The sequence below is a fragment of the Melanostigma gelatinosum genome (genome assembly GCF_949748355.1).
Source record: "Melanostigma gelatinosum genome assembly, chromosome: 16".
In the NCBI taxonomy this organism is placed as follows: Eukaryota; Metazoa; Chordata; class Actinopteri; order Perciformes; family Zoarcidae; genus Melanostigma; species Melanostigma gelatinosum.
This window is the reverse complement of record NC_136649.1, coordinates 16,164,086-16,180,966: the sequence shown is the minus strand read 5'-3', so window position 1 is coordinate 16,180,966 and position 16,881 is coordinate 16,164,086. Positions and strand designations below refer to the sequence as shown.

The 16,881-nt window shown below is 43.4% G+C and overlaps 2 protein-coding genes across 14 annotated transcripts in view; both read right to left on the bottom strand.

The window, feature by feature from the left end:
• evla (Enah/Vasp-like a) overlaps positions 1-10,720 on the bottom strand; it is a 32,493-nt gene extending 21,773 nt beyond the window's left edge. The window contains exon 1 of one of the 2 annotated variants that reach the window (XM_079286523.1): positions 10,390-10,720. In XM_079286523.1, the coding sequence (XP_079142649.1) occupies positions 10,390-10,394 (5 nt within the window). In that variant the 5' untranslated portion in view covers positions 10,395-10,720. Of the gene's footprint in view, positions 1-6,331; positions 6,544-10,389 lie in introns of those variants that run through there. The other variant, XM_079286522.1, reaches the window with a different exon arrangement.
• A 489-nt stretch (positions 10,721-11,209) lies between these two features.
• The window catches only part of LOC306790610 (echinoderm microtubule-associated protein-like 1), a 63,560-nt gene continuing 57,888 nt past the window's right edge, over positions 11,210-16,881 (bottom strand). For all 12 annotated transcript variants that reach the window (XM_079287000.1, XM_079287004.1, XM_079287005.1 and 9 more), the window contains 10 exons: positions 16,631-16,782; positions 16,243-16,368; positions 15,749-15,880; positions 14,959-15,026; positions 14,769-14,857; positions 14,562-14,659; positions 14,117-14,204; positions 13,615-13,710; positions 13,386-13,516; positions 11,210-13,152 (listed from right to left, as the gene is read on the bottom strand). In XM_079287000.1, coding sequence (XP_079143126.1) covers positions 13,027-13,152; positions 13,386-13,516; positions 13,615-13,710; positions 14,117-14,204; positions 14,562-14,659; positions 14,769-14,857; positions 14,959-15,026; positions 15,749-15,880; positions 16,243-16,368; positions 16,631-16,782 — 1,106 coding nt within the window. In that variant the 3' untranslated portion in view covers positions 11,210-13,026. The remainder of the gene's footprint in view (positions 13,153-13,385; positions 13,517-13,614; positions 13,711-14,116; positions 14,205-14,561; positions 14,660-14,768; positions 14,858-14,958; positions 15,027-15,748; positions 15,881-16,242; positions 16,369-16,630; positions 16,783-16,881) is intronic.

Here is a 16,881-nt window from a genome sequence, read left to right as displayed (position 1 = left end):
GGAAACTGAAAACAGCACAAGCCAACTTTATTGCTGAGAAACAGTGTGAAGCTGGTTCATTTGTAAGTAAGCAAACTCAGCGCAGTTAGCTTGTTTAGAAGTAACAGCGAGAAACGTGATAGACGCCAGACTTCAAGGATTGAAGTTTAATTGCTGGTTTGGATGTAACACTTGCTGCTGAGCTAAACACTGTAATTAAAACTAAAGACGAGACACTCACAGTCATTTAGGGATTTGAATATTAAGTCCTGTTCAGTTATATTGTCTTTTGTTATTTTAGTCTTTTGTTGGTCGATCCACCCCTTTAGGTCCAGACTGAAATATTTCATGAACTATGCATTCTGGAAACCATTATACCTGTTAATCATCAGCATGTTACCGTTACCGCGATTCTCATTCAGAGACTTTAGAATTAAGCTTTCCTTTCTCCATCTCCTCCACTAATGCATCACAGTTCCACTAATAACAAGACTATTATATGCCATCACAGCAGTTCAGATTCTCATAATCTATGCAACATCATCCAAGCTGCAACATACTTGATCCATCATGTCTAGATTGTGACAACTGGACTGAGCCATAGTGTGTTTATCTAACCCCTGACCCAATGATACACAGCTACTGTGTAATACTGCAGAAAGAGCTACAATTAAGCCCCAAAATGGGGGAGAGAGAAAGAGAGAGACAAAGAGACAGAGACAGAGACAGAGAGAGCGAGAGAGAGAGAGAGAGGCACAGCAGAGTAATGGCAATAATGCAAACCGCATTAATGTGCTTATGTTCTTAGCTAAATGTCCCAGTTGTGTGCAAAAAGCTCAATCTTATGCCAGGATGTATCCGTTTGCAGTGCTGCCACATTTAACTCACACATAACACAGCGGTAGAAAATACGTGACCTATATTCTGCATTTTCTTGACTGTGTGATTGAAATGTGTTAGAATATGTTCGAAAATACATGTTAGTGACGGACTACAGGCGTACTGAACTCAACATGGTCAGCCACAGACATGCGTGTTAACTCATTACACTGAATATTTAGTGACTGTAATACTATACATAGAGTGTATTTACGTAATAGTGTCATTCTGTATATCCATATTTCTATTACTGCCACTGTGGATGAGGGGAGAAAGATAACAACCTGTATCACGGAGTGTGCAGTGATTTATTCTTCTTAAATATCAATTGAAAAGAGGTTTATAGATAAAATGACAAGACGGGAATGTCTAATGTTTTTGTCTAATCCAGTGAATTACATATGTGAAAAATCTGAACACTTATTGTGAAAACATCTAAAGGTATATGAGTGAAATTCAATGGATATATCCTCTTAAAATCTGTGATTTTGGGCTGTATGAATAAAGTTGTCGGGATGCATGATATAAATCTATATCTAATCCAGATCGTGCATCCCTATAAAATCAACAATGTTTCTTTCTGAAATCTACAAAATGTTCAATGTTGAGTCATAAAGTGTGATTTTTGTTTGTTTGTTATTGTATCTGACCATCGCAGCTATCAGTGAAGCAGGCTGAAGTCACGGTGCTGCTACCATCAGCTTTAAGGCAGGTTCTGGTGTCCCACAAGTTCAGGTCAGTTTGAAGCAGCAGCTGCACATAATGTACATAAAACCTCATTGTCCTTCATTTTTAAACCCCTCATCCTCTCCCTCATGATAACGAGACAGCCAACAGAGCTGTTTGATCCCACACGTCTCATTTGGGACAGCAGCAGCGACCAAACCTCCCTTCCTCTCTCTCTCCATCTCTCCCTCGTATCATCAATCCTGCCAGCAGAGAAAGAGAAGGGCACTGGCCCGAAAGACTGCCATTTTAGCCAGAAGCCATGCTGTCTTCAATACTTGTGTGAATTAAACATGTATGGCGTGCTTAGAGCACTGCTATTCAGAGATGCTCTATGTGAGGCTGCCGAGTGTTTAGAATAGAGAAGCTGCTCGCTGTTTCACAAAGTGGGCTGCATCTCTGGCTTTGACTGAAAAGATGCGATCGGGCGGGAGATAAATAAACAAAAGTAAAAAAGAGGATCATCAAACCTGATCAGAGTCACAACTTCTGACACTGAACTCTTATACACGCTAACAAAGAGCTGTTTTGTTTGCAGTTTTGTGCCAAATAAAATGTATCCACGCACACAATAACTAATCCCAAATAACCTAAATTCCCTAAAACGACAGTCTGTTGCAGCCAGATTAAGATTACAGATTCGTATTTTGGCTGTGATTAAACAACAGGGAATGATTTGCCCTTCTGTGTTGCTGGAATATCACAACACTTTCTTTGCACACAATGATGGAACCTCGTTACCCAAAATACCAGACAAGTGTATGTATTCTGAATCACAACTCTCTCCATTTCATTCACCACAAAATGTTTCCATCTCCCTCTTCTTTGTGTGTACTTGCTGGCTTTGACATTTAACTTCCATCACTCATCCCTGATATATACTGCAAGTAGAAATGACCACACACACACAAGTGTCGGTACAAACCTGACGGAGATGTGGCTGTAAAACAACCCTGAGTCACTGACACTCTGAGGGAGGCAGTAACGAAGCACTTGGAGCCGCTGTATGTCCATTTTGGTAAACGGGAAAACAACAACAGCAGCGGTTTGTCTATGACAAGAACTCCCTCTTGTGCTGCTCCGTTAATCTTAAAAACTAGAACTCATTAAAAGCAGTTTAATCCTCCTGCTGAGAGCCTGACAGATACATTACAAACAGGAGTGACGGCTGCACAAATAAAACAAAAACATCCACTTAAAAAATGGAGATCAAAAACATCCCTCAGATCTGAATTCTTGTACTGCTGCATTCGCTATGATGATCCATCACAGCAACAAAGAGAGGACTGAGGGACAGACTGGCAGAGATGAAGTCACTGACCAGCCTGTTGTCTGAAAGATGACCGTGTGTGTGTGTGTGTGTGTGTGTGTGTGTGTGTGTGTGTGTGTGTGAGATTGAACCTCTGTGCTATTGTCATTGTGTTAACCCAAGGGAGATTACCTCATATCCGTCTCAACCAGCTTTTACCCCCCTCCACCCACACCCACACACTAATGTTGAGTGAGTGTGTGGAGGGGTGTTGTTGGGGTTTGCTACTGTCCCCCCCCCCTCCTCTCAACTAGAGCCTGCTGTTGCCTTACCGCCAAGTATTAAGCACAGCCTGTATGACCAACCAGCGGTCCATACTGTGGCCAGCTCCTATCGATTGGGATGCTCTTTACCTCAGATGACACATGGAGTGGGTGAATTTGTACAACACCGATTAACTGGAAGAGGTGTTCGTGCTAAATGTCCATTAACATCCACTGAGTAATTGACTTACTCCAACACTCAATCAAAATTTGACGCACGAGATTTTGGAAGTCATCAGATTTATCGTTGGCTGGAGGGACTTTGTCCAGACTGTAGACCAGAATAACGAGAAATAGAAGTAGCCGCTGCAGAGCAGCTGGTGTTTCTGTAAACTGTTTTATTGATATAGATATTAGCTAAACATTCACTATCGGTTGGGCTGTGATCAAAACAGCACATGGAGTACTGGAATCAGAGTTGTCCCTTAAAACTAGTAGTGCTGTTTCAACCAACAAGTCTTCCAATGATCAAAACATGATCAGACACAATGAATATGATCAAAATATGCAATAAATACACTCATTAAAAGCACACACAGTACTCCAGAGTGAGGATAACAGAACATTACTCTTTGAACTTTGACCTCTCTGGTTCACTGGCCTCCACTCCAACAGCTGCCCTTACATGCCGCAGTGACAGCAAACAACACAAACCGCCACGGGGCGTGACAAGGCACGCTGCAGCGCAAGGTGCCACTTGTGATTGGTTAAATGAGGGTCACAGACAACAGTGATTGGTCGAACAGGGGAGTCAGTCAACAGGGATTTAGTTTTTTCGGGGCTCACCGTAACGCCTGTGGCAAGCAGCATTACCGTTGGCTCGCCTGTGGCTCTGAGTGCCCAGCTGGACATTTCTGTGTCGCAGGCCGGGCAAATGTTAACAAGCTCGATCTGTGACAGACGAGTCTCTGTTGTGCCCTGAGGAGGGGACACTGTCTGCTCACTAACATATAATAAATGATAACATGCAACGCTAAACTGCTGCGGGGCAAGTGATCACACTGAGCATCAAACGTGAATATTTGGTCTCAACTTTGTCCAGATAGTGTCTTAAAAGACAAAACCTCTCGAAGACCTTTTTTGTTTTCACAGACAGTTCCTGGGAACTACTCCACAAAATACACCCCAATCCCAATGGAGGCTGATGAAATAAACATACACACGGCTGCAACTGCGCTGTATGTCAGAAATGTGTCTCAGTGATCAAATTCAAGTCATTACAGAAAACATTCCCCCCCCCCAAAAAATCATTCGGACAAAAACAAAAAAAGCTTCATAGTGACACAGACGTGTTTTTAGACAAAGAGTAGATGTACCCCAAAATGTATTTCCCCATGTTAGGGACTAAACACATTTTCCCATATAGCCTATATATCTATTCTTTATATTGCCCTTCAATTCACTGTTAAAGGGAGCTGACTGGGTTTGTTCATATATTAATATCCGTCATACAGAAAATGTAATTCCTGGTGTGATTACATCACCTCAAATCCTCAATATTGATCATGTTGACAATATGCTGTGGGTGCATATTGCGTGACTATAAAGTGAAGGTGGAAGAGTGAAAAAAACACTTATCAGCTCAAATTGTTCGGCTCTGAGAACAGAAAGGTCGTGAAGAAAGGTGTTTTCACGATTGCGTTCCTAAAATTGTTAATCAAACACGAAAGGATAAAAAAATATATATCAGTAATGTGGATATGATAACTCATCAAGAAGAGGCATTTATTGTTCATTACAGAGACCCAGCACAGTCAATATACAGTATCCATATATCGAATGAGACTTAAGGAGTCTTTGACAAATGGTTGACTAGGAATCATTGTCTTGATATAAGGAGATCATTTGGCAGCATCATATCCACAGTGAGCAGCAGTAAAGCCTCCCAGAGGGAAATCAGCATGTTGACCCCTTTAACGACATCACTTATTCATTACATATCTCTGTTGATACCAATCGTCCCTTAGGCTAATTCTCATGAACATACAGTACAATATGGATGGCAACCCCCACTTCTTCGCACACCCCTCCCCCAACTCTGCTTCTCACTCCACCTTCCTCAGCGCTCTCCAGTCCCGTCACTAATCCTGATCCTTAAAGGGAAACACAGCTTCACAGGATGCACAGAGGGATACACCAGCGGCACAAAATGACAGAAGAAATACAAGACTTTCCACATATTCCATATGTTTCTGTGATTTCCATGTCAGTGTAGAATCTCCGAGATTTACTGATGCGTTTTGCTGGATATGTCGGCAGAAATGCCCGGAGGATGAGATGGACCTGAACAGCAATAACTGACAACTAAATGGGAAGAAATCATGATGATGTGTTGGTTTAGATGAAGAGTTGAGCAGAGTTGGTTTTTCAGAAACCTGCAAGTGGCAACTTTAAGGGCATGCTTTGTAATGTGTCAGTATGAGCAGTGCCTCGTGAATGATGAGCACACTGTGAGAGAGGTTTTCCCTCTCTGTACTGTACTTTACAGTAGGTTACTAGAGTGCAAGCGGTCAAGCGTAAACCTCTGACGTTATCTCCTATGTCCCACTCGGCTTCACAACTGTATTTGAGCTCCAACAAATCACCGCATCCCGCTGTAATCTGCCAAAGCCACATTATACAGGGACCTTTCTATCCTCGTATCATCTGGCTTTTGATAGTCCCACTCAAGCAGCCAGTCACAGATCAGCGCTCTCCATCCCGTTCTTCCCGTCTTTCTTTCTCACACATGCGAGCGAGTCAAATGGGATCCGTCCTGTGAACCACAGAGAGAGCAGCTGAGCGGACACACCGACAGACAGAGAGACACTCGTTCCTTCTTCCCAGGAAAAGACGGAACCAATGAAAGATTGCTAAAGGGTAACCAATCAGGCGTCTCTGCCAACAGCTGGCTCCACAGAAAACACAGACAGACGGGTGGAAAGAAGGAGACAGACGAGTAGAGTTTTTCCTCTCCCATTTTCCACGCTTTCTCTCCAACTTAAGCGAGTTGAGTTGTTATATAAAACAGAGCTGGAACGATGCGACAGAAAGGAATACAGGTTTCCTCGCAAACAATCCTACAAATGCCATTCGAAGAAGCAAACTGATTCTCTGGTTTGAAAGATGAGACAGGCTTTAAACAGAAGCACGAGAGAGAGAAGAAGCAACACACCCCAAAGTCACGTTGCCTTACCCAAAATCGTCCAGGGAATACATGTTGCTGAAGAAGACAGGCCAGTCTTCAGGCAAAAGGATGAAAGGAGGTATAAATGGGAAGATTATGGAGGAGAGGGGGAAGACTCAGCCTGAGAGGAGATAGCGGTTCACATGCTGTCCGACGCTGAAGCAAACTCAACCGTTCCCCTTCTTCACATCCTCTGAAAACGCTCCATAAAAATCCACTAACGCCAACAGAGCAGACATAAGACTGAGACACAGAGAGAGTGGGAGGGAAGGAGTGAGCGAGAGAGATGAGGAGTGTTGCAACAGAGTAAGGGAATGTGAGAGCGAGAGAGAGACGAACATGTGACCAGAGCAGACCAGTCACCTCTCTCCGCTCAGAGGATTGTGGAGTGCTGTCTTTCAACCTCCAAGGAATCTTTTCCACTGGATGAAAATTACATGTTAGCCTACATAGGAAACAGGAGTGCTTTCCCAATCCGCCCTTCTATAGCGGGTAAAATTCAGCTTTAAATAGAATCTGAAGTGACAGAATTGTAAAAGGTGCATGAGCTACAACCTCTAATCCCCGTCTAACTATAGTGGGGAAACACACAGCAACACACTACTTCAGTCTACAGAAAAGGACGCAACTTTCCAGCTCAAAATGAAGTGCACTGCAGGAGTAGAGGTAATGATACCTTTTATATTCAAGCAACAATGGATTTAATTCATATAGGGTAACATTGGCGGTTTCCTTGTGGCTTTATCAGAATTCATCCTCAACCCTGTGGTCCATCTGGCTGAAGCAAACTTAGATTAAGCGAGCTGAGGTGTGGGAAACAAACAAAGAGCAATGTAGTGCACTAAAAGATTAGGGGGCTTAATGGGGTTTAGAAAATGGTAAGAAACATGCAACAGACCCCGGAAGGTCAGTAAAATACAACAAAATCTTATTTTCCCCCCGACAGGGCTTGTATGAAGTAGGGTACAGGTACATGCTTCAGAAATGTGTAGCTGGTAACGCTGCAGAAGCGCATGTACGTCTTTGGCAATGTACGGCCAAGGCCAAAATAGAAAGATTGTGTAAATGTGTACGGGGGAAGTAAAACTAGTGAGCTGAATCAGAGCCACAGAACGTACAAGACAATGTTAAAATAGGGATAAACTGCAGCTAAACCTAGCTTAGCTGTAAATGTTTTCACAGTGTGGTGGGGTCATCTGAAACTGCCTGTTTCACCCCCATCAAGCCAAAGGACACATGATGCTGATGCACATCATCAAACAGCATATGCAGAAATAAGGACCATTAAAGTATGATGCATGGGTTTAATGGCTCGTGGTGTAAACATGATAAGTGCAGAGCTGACAATGAAAAGAGAGAGTCAGAGAGATCTGTACTTACTTTGCAGAAAAGCTGCATTACTCTCAGTGGTCTGAGGAGGTAAAACTGAGTAATTCACATTTGAATTACTGGATTTGATTAACAAATCTATAAACATTAATTAAACATTACTGCAGTTTCACAAGCGTGTCGGAGAACTACTGTGGCCTGGGGGTAACCGTGAAGAGGACCCGATTCTTAGTTTCAGGTGATTAAACACGATTGACATTGTTTACATGTTGTTTGATCAGAAAGTGTCAGATTGAAGGTTAAAAGGTGGAGCATTTCAGTGGGTCTATTGGCAGAAATTGAATAAAATATCTCTATATATGTTTTATTTAGTGTAAAATAACCTGAAAATAAGAATTGTTTTTGTTGCCTTAGAATACGTTTATATCTACAAACCGCTCCTCTTAACAAAGCCGGCCGCCAGGTTTCTACAGTAGCCCAGAAGGGACAAATCGAGCACTGGCTCTAGATAGGGCCAGACTTCGCCACCGTAGTTTTCCTACACGCTTGGCACACAGGAGAGGTTTCAGTTTCAAGAACGTTTTTGCCAGTTCTAGACTATTTAATTCAGGCAAAGTTGTGTTTATACTTTAGCTTTGTTTGGTAAGAAGCCAGATTCGTGCAGATTCTTACAGAAAGACATGTTTTGTTCTGAAATTCCGGAATCGTATCAGTACAAAGATTTGTGAACAGTCCCCAGACCAATGTAATTCTGATTTAGTTACTTCAGAAGTCTTTTTCATTCACCCTGCCCTTACCTGCTCTCCCCGAAAAGGCTGTTTCAATGAAACCCTGGAGAATGTGAGTGTTGTGGCAGTGCGTGGTGACGCCGGCTCACGTGGAGCTGCTCTCTGATCAGCTCGGAGGGCAGCAGCAGCAGCAGCAGCCTGCAGTCAGATGCATAACTCAGCGGTTTCCCTTCCAGTCGCTGCACTCACTCATTATACCTTTCCTGGGATGAATCACCACAACAAGCAGCTTCAGAAATCATCCTGCTTAATAGTACAGGACGGACGCCTCGCTTTTTGCCCTCTTTCCCAGTTTCTCTCACAACCCACTCTACCTCTCACACACACACACACACACACACACACACACAGACACACACACACACGCCAAATGACAGCAGCCAGTCTGAAAAGGAGAACAGTGAGGAAGCATCGCATAATAAAACCACGAGTTACTGGACTAAAAATAACAAAGCCACACTCACATATTTGGGCGTGCACACACACACACACACACACATTTATAACCCTCACATAAATGCAGCAATGGAAGCAGTGACACTGAACAAATGATCTCATTGAATTAGATCTTCTTCTCTCCTCTGCAAAAAGAAGAGCCAGGTCACCCTGTTGTTGCTTTGTGGAGATTTAAGACTTCCCTTTTGGGCTTGAATCAAAGAGCAGATCTGCCTCTGGCAACAACACACACACAGGATGGGACGCAAGCAGCACAGCTTTGCAGAAAAGAGGAAACAGCGTGTTCATCCAACTGGACTGGAAGATATGAATCTTACATGTTTACAGTCTGAGAGCAAAACAGTTCAGCTGCTGGCTTTGAGTTGTTATGGGAAGAGGTTAGTTACTTCAAACTAGATATCCAGATGTGAGAGCCCCCATGGCCTTCTCTTTTTACCGTTATTCCCTTTCTCTCTCCTTTTCCTTTTTGAAGTGAGTAGCACCACATCTACACACACACACACACACACACACACACACACACACCGGTAGCTACAGCAAAAAGGAACGAGAGTGCACAGTGTCTGAGGAGAGCTGTCAGAATAAATCTAAAGCCATACAACAGAATGGTGCAGGCTGCAGCTACGGAGACACTGAGGAGTCAAACTAAAGGCAGCAGGGGGAAATGTAAAAAGGACTGTTTCATAAATCGAACAAAATAGACAGACTGCTGCTGGAGAACGTTGTTGCCCTCAGCACATATCTGCATACCAACATAAGCAGGGAAAGGCTCAAAATAACACCGACAGGCTTGGATATACAATGGGGATTTACACAGCAGATACATTTCCCATAGGCTGGGTATGTGTGGATCCGTCATAGAGCAAGTGCTTATAGGTGTCTGTGAGGAAGGGGGGTGGAGGGTCTGATAACCTGCCTGGCAACCACCAGAATAAACACCCTCCTCCTCCTCCAGCGATGGATATATGCACCCTCACTCATCCTATTTCCAGCCTCCTACAGCCGGTCACACACGGGCCGGTGCATCAGTCACATTCAACCGTTTTATTTCAACCAGGTGCACCGTAGGAACACACGATGCTGTCGGTCCCATGACAACATTAGCCTGGATCAAATCCTGCACTCACTGGGCGGGTCCGGCGGTGAAAACAGAGGTAAACAGAGGGGTAAACAGAGGGGTAAACAGAGGGGTAAACAGCACCGGCGGCATTGGCCGCCTTGTGCACTGGGAGTGTACAGCGAATGGTAAAGGACGCTGCCTCTGTGGAGCTGAGGCCCGGGTGGGTGGGCCCCTGGATGCTCACAATACTGTCTCTACAAGGAGACAATAAGACAATACACTGTCTAAGACGCTGCAGTTCCTCGCCACATTGTTAGCCGTTGACTATTCTTGCAAGATAAATGTAGAAATGCAGTCGTGGGCTGGAGGCTTCGTGTCGGTGCGCATCTGTCATGACGCGTGAAACAGAGCGCATGGTGCTGGCCGCCGCTTACCTCATTCTCTCGTCTTTTATTCACCCGGAGATGATGGCACTGACGAGGCCGACTAAAGGAACCAACAGTCCGTTTTATTGTTCTGTAAACACAGTCAGGAGAGGCTTGAAATCAGCACCACCTGCTTCACTTTGTGTCCCTTTATGCGCGTCTGTAACAATAATACAGGCTGATGATGAGCGGTGTTGCAGACACGCTAAGCGAGGACACGAGCGGTTTCTCCCATCCGCTTTGTGCTCCGTTGTCTCAGCTCTCCACGCGCGCCGCTGCGTATCCTTAAGTCCATGTTCAGCCGGGGCTCGTGCTCGGTAGAAGACGGTGAACGGTGGTCTTCAGCCGCCGCTTCCCTCACGCCACATCTTCTTCTCCATTCGGAGTGTTTTGGTGAGGTGGAGAGATTTTGGGGGAAATGCTAATGCTGTGTGTGGAGGACGAGAGGAGGCGGGGGGGGGGGGGCACACCGGCTCAATGCTGCCCACCACCGGCGAAGACGCACACGTGCAGCCCACTGACGCCCCCCTACTCCACCCCGAGATTACAAGTATTCCTAAATAATGTTATGGTGGTCAGAGCAAGCTTTAAGCAAGGCACTCTGCTGTAGTAAGATGCCCATACAATTCATTTTTTACTACTATGTGTTCTTTTCTTCATACAAGAAAATGTAAATCTTGCAAGAGTATAAAATGTATAATATTTACACATGACATCTCTTAGAGATTTTGATCAATCTTCGTCTTAAAATAAAGATTATGTAAAGTAAAGAAACCAAAAAAATGTCAAAATGTCGAAGTGGAAAATATCAGACACAGTCATAGGAATTTCATGTTGCATTTACTTTCAGACATTGTTAAAAAGTTCAATTATATTCTGCAGCCCCAGGTGTTTAATGGTAAAACAAATCATGTTAGCGTGCCGACTACATCACTGCTGTTAGATTTGAGTAGTTTTCCTGATAACGAAACTCTAGCAATCAGCCAACCGACAACATCAACACGCCTCACATCAGTGGCAGTTATGGTCAAACTAAAATCTGCCAAATAATCTGGTATATTCATGCATGTGTAATATTGGCTTGGTGTTGACAGTAAGATGAGGCGTGTGACGTATTGGTGTACTGACAGAACACAGCTTGGAACGTTGAAAACAGACATCATTGGTCCGGTAAGTACAAAATGGTAATTTGCTTGTTCTATTGTGCGGGTAGATAGACCTGCTGTATCTTTATCATTCTGAAGCACTGCATTATGAAAAATAAAAAAAACACTCAAGAAATTCAGGTCAGTTAAATAACTTGCCAGTGACTGACGGTGCGCAAACAGAGGAGCACATAAGACGTAAACAGTTACAGTGTAGTGGTCTCATCCTTCTCCTTTCTAACCGGATCCCGGTGCAGTAAAATGCAGGTGGATGCAGATTTAAAAGACTTCACATCATCGAAAAAATAAGAAAACAAATGCTTGCTTTTCATTTTCCTTGCACCTCGAGGCAAAGGCAAGACACAACAACTCGTTCCAAAAATTGGATACACTTTAAAACACTGTATATTCACCCACATTTTGCTCATTAGCTGTTTCAAACCTCTTTGTAAATTTACACATATGGGACTAAACAGGGATGTATTTCAGGGGAAAACCCAAAAGAACTGAAATTGGGAGGGAAGGATTTGACTCTTGATCAATAAATAATAGGAACGGTACCATTTTGAAGACCTGGAAGCACAAAAACTTAGAACGTGTTCAGATATTGTATTGTATTGTTAAAAATGTTAAAATCCTAAATCTTTAATGTTCATTGCCCTTAGAGGATGATAGTTTCAAATGGTGGGTAACATCACATCTGGCTAAACCTTGCTGTATCTAATTATCATCAAGACTGTATGGGTAGTTTCCATTCAGAATTAGTCAACGCAAATAAATCAACAATGGTTGGACAACAGTTGAATCTAATATTAGCCGCAGTTGATGCCTCTGTGTGTTTTAGTGAGCTGCGTTTAGGGCTCGTACTGATATGTCAATGTTAATAAAAGAGACGAGTTCTGCTTTGCGAGTGGTTTCCTGAGTTGTTAAATACAAAATACACAAAAGTTCAACAATTAGAAAATCCCTATGTTCTTTCCTTACCTACACAGCTGTGTTCCAATGCTCTTGGATCTCCAGCACAGTGATGGACCGCTTCAGTCCATCATCTGTGGCAGGAGTGCACACCAAACAACAGCAGTGGAACTATTCAGATGCAGTCAGAAAGTCAGAGGCTTTGGTTCTGTTTAGTTGGGTTTGAGCCGTTTGATTTGTTTTGACTCATGTCATTGGTGACCTGGCTACAGTATGTGAGAGAGATTTTTATTTTTTACATGTAGTGTGATTAAAGAAAAGGGGAAATATTCAAGAATTTTGTATTTCAAGCAACTGCACAAAACACCTCCAACAGTTTGTCTCATTTGGGATCTGAGAGCAGATCAGGACGAAAACCTTGAGTTCTTCTTCTGTCAATTCACTTCAGTTCAGCAGATCCACCTTTTTTAGCTTCTGAGTTAATTTAAGTTTGGTTTGGTTCAGTTTAGTTCAGTTCAGTTCGCTTCGGCTGGGTTTCAGGCAAGCAGCAGCATTAAAACCACAGAATCTGTTTCTGCCGGCTCCCTCAGACTATCCTCCACTGCATCACGCTCATGTCCTTCCCTCCAGTTGACACCAGGTAGCCGTCGTCATACAGGAAGGTCACGTTGGTCACGTGACTGCTGTGGCCACCATAAACATGGCTGGGAGCCTGAAAGGAAAAGTAAAAAATGAATTTTGCCTTTCCATGAACTGTGAATCAAAGTTTTACAAGAGCTTAATCTCTTTATTTACATCACTGAAATCTTTTAAAAGATTATTTTTCGGGCTTTTTGCCTTAGACAGACCGACATGGGAGAGAAGAGACAAAATGCAGTAAAGGGCAATGTGGGTCACATTCAAACTCAGCCTTGGTACAGAGTGCCCCAGTACACTGTATCTCACCCTGAACTGCGAACAGGGGTATGAGAAGAGGTGGACCTTCCCAAAGTCGTCTCCGGTAACCAGAAGGCTTTTATCGCTGGACCTGCAGGCGGCGTTGATGTCGGTGCCGTCAGAGCCGTCGGGCCACAAGCCTGAGGAGCAGAGAGGGCAGCGGAGACGTGTATTGAATGGACATTAATAAAACATAAACACTCACCTAAAGAGGGAAAGGGAAGGAGCCTTCACTTACCAAAGACCTGGAAGCCCAGAGTGCAGGTGTGGGTGGCCCACTCAATATCTCTGGTGGTCTCCACACTGACCACCTGTTTACACACTGATGGGATCCCTGGGAAAACACACAAACCAAATCAACATGTTTTAGCATAAATAAGTGTCATGGGTGCTGTTACATTACATTTGAAACTACTGTTTAAGGGGCCCACATCAAATCTTTTCAGAAACAGAAGACATAATATGCAGGAATTTCCTGCTTTTCGTCCCTCTCCTCTGCTGTGCTGCCATCAGTGTCAGTTTGCCCAGGCGGAGCCACACACACACACACACACACACGCACACGCACACGCACACGCACACACACACACAGCAGCAGAACAAAGTCTGTACTTCGATTCATTTGCTCGTTGCCGGGGAGAGGAGGAGCCAACTTTGAATACTGTGTGGTTACAAACAGCAACCATCAATGCTACAGAGTACACCATCGAGACAGCAAAGACGACAGTGGTCATACTTACAATACAGGATCTCATAGTCCCCTGAGTTTGACACCAGGTACTGGGAGTCCACTGACCAGTCCAGGTGGGTGATGAAACTAGAGTGACCCTGAGATTTGATACAAAAGGACCAAGTTAGATCATTTACCTTCACAGGCACTTCCCTGTGTTCCTCGAGTGGAGGCGATATGGCGCCTCAAGCACCAGAAATAATGCTAAAAACATGGATTTGATTTGATATTGCAACCCTTAGTCATTATGTGCGTGTAGCTGCAGCACTGTATGACTCAGCTCATTGTCATTTGTCATTTTACAGCTTCTGCATCAACACACCGTGAGGACAGAGTGTACAGAGTGGAGGCCCAAATATAGAGCTAAGGAGGGAACTAAATATAAAGATGACGCAGGGAGGAACTAAAAATAACGGGGTTACGGGTGAGGGGGGATTATAAATACAGATGCTCACCGAGCATTTCCCCACTCGGCTGTACTTCCTCCCGTTTTCCGCCACGGCGTAGATATAGATGTAGTTGTCGTGCGAACCGATGGCCAGGAAGTTACCATCTAAATAGAAAAAGACAGGATGATTATTGTGCTGTAATTTCCAAATAACAAAAAGGAAAAGAGACAGTGAAAACAGCACTCTGCATGCACAGGGCGGTTATCACCATACCTGGCCCGTAGCACATAGCAGACAGCTGTTCATTCCCATCTGTGTGCACTGCGACCAGATCCTTAGAGTCAGAGTCCAGCACCAGCCACCTGCAGGACCACAGACAGCTCAACAATCTGCTTTTTTAGCTCAAGCATTCATTTAAACACGATATTTCTTTACGTTGTTTTGGTGATGTGATTATCCCTACCTGCCATTCTGGGTTCCTATGGCAACCACAGCTCCAGATGGGTGGAAGCCTGCTGATTGAGCAGCATCCTGTCAGAAAATAGGAAGAGTACATTTAGTCACCCTCTACGTAAAAATGAGTTTTGTGTTATGTGTTTAAAAAAAAAAAAAAAAAAACACAGAACCAACAGACCAAAATACAAAATCAAACCAATAAATCTCAATAAACACAAACAAACAACGTACTATATATCAACACAGCAGTCCTAACAACCTAAATACATAAACAATTTAAAGATAAAATAATAAAAATAAAGTCATAGAATTTATAAAAGGAATCCTACTTAATATATATAAATTTATTTCATTATTTCATAGAACACATTGACGGTCTCTCAGGCTAATTATGAAAAACAAATACTTTAAATTCTTTACTGAATGTTCTTTTTAATCAAATACAAACTTGTTACCAGCCTTCCGCTTCAATACACCTTTCCAAATGTTTTAATGACAATATTTCTATTTGCAATGTAGTACAATACAGTTTTTGTGTTGTATTTATTGTTAGTTAATTTGGATGTTTGCACATACATTATTCTGCTCAGTGAAGCACAGAGTTTGACACTAAAAGGCAGATCTCAAGGTAATATAAGGTTGTTTTCATGTACATTTATACATTTTTGTTGATAAATGTGCAGTTCTTGTTGGTTGTCAGTGACATCAGAAGTGATGAAATAGTGGCCGATTCCTCATGTTTTGTGCTGTGTAATCCCCGGGACTGACCCCAGGGTGGCAGTGTTGGCTAAACTTACGTCCATACTCTTGGTCCAGATGAGCTGATGGGAACTTGAGTCCCACAGGCAGACCTGCCTGTCATAGCCACAGGTGAGGAACTGAGGCTTCAGGGGGTGGACAGCCAGACCCCACAACTCATCAGTGTGACCCTGGAGAAGGGACGAGAGTTTTACTTCTTTCAATCCTATTAACTCTTGCTACAACATCACAGCCTTTCAAATGAAACCTTCACTTTGTCCACTTTTTCGACAACGTCATAATAAAGCTGCAACGATTAATCAATTTATCAATCAGCCGATGAACAACTTGCTGCTTTTCTCGGTGTCATTTCTTCATTAACTGAATATATTTTGGCTGTGAACTGTTTGTCACACAAACCAAGACACTTTAAAAAGTCACATTGTGATGGACTTTTTTCCCAACCAATCTTCTGACATTTGACAGACCAAATAATTGGCAGATCAATCAATTTGTTGGCTGCAGAGTTAGTGTATTAGACGGTACTATCTACCTGCGTAATAGGCATGAACTCTCCATCCAAACTGCCTTGCAAAACAAAGTGTTTAGTGGTCCCGATGAGCACAGTCTCCCCTCTGCCCTCTGCTATGGTCCTGATCGGACCAAACAACTCAGGCACCTGTGGAGGAAATTCAACCATCCGTTTACCTAGAATCCAGCATTTGCCAGAATAACAATCAATTTATCTTTGATTGCATAATCTGGTCTCTGTAGAGCGAATAAAACATGAGTGATCCATAACTCTCATCATTATAAACCTCCATGAATCTCATTGAGAGCACAGACTCATCTCATCCTCTGTAATATTTATGATGTGGTGCAGCATTCAGGAGCTTTGGAATATTAGAATTTTTGTGATTCATGTAGAACTTTTTCCTCACCTCCACCGCTTGTATCTGCTGGTAGCTGCCGTCCCAGGAGGCGAGCCTGCGGTCTTTACCTCCAGATAGCAGCGTGCCGTTCCTCAGCATGCACAGAGCAAAGATGCTGCCCTCGTGAGCTCCTTGGACGACGTGGCTGATCCGATTAGTGCCTGTGTGACAGAGACAGGAGGAGATGGAGGAGAAGGTTCAGTTGGAGACTGACAGACATAAAGGTTGAGTGCTTGAGTAGATTCAGAGACAGATCAATA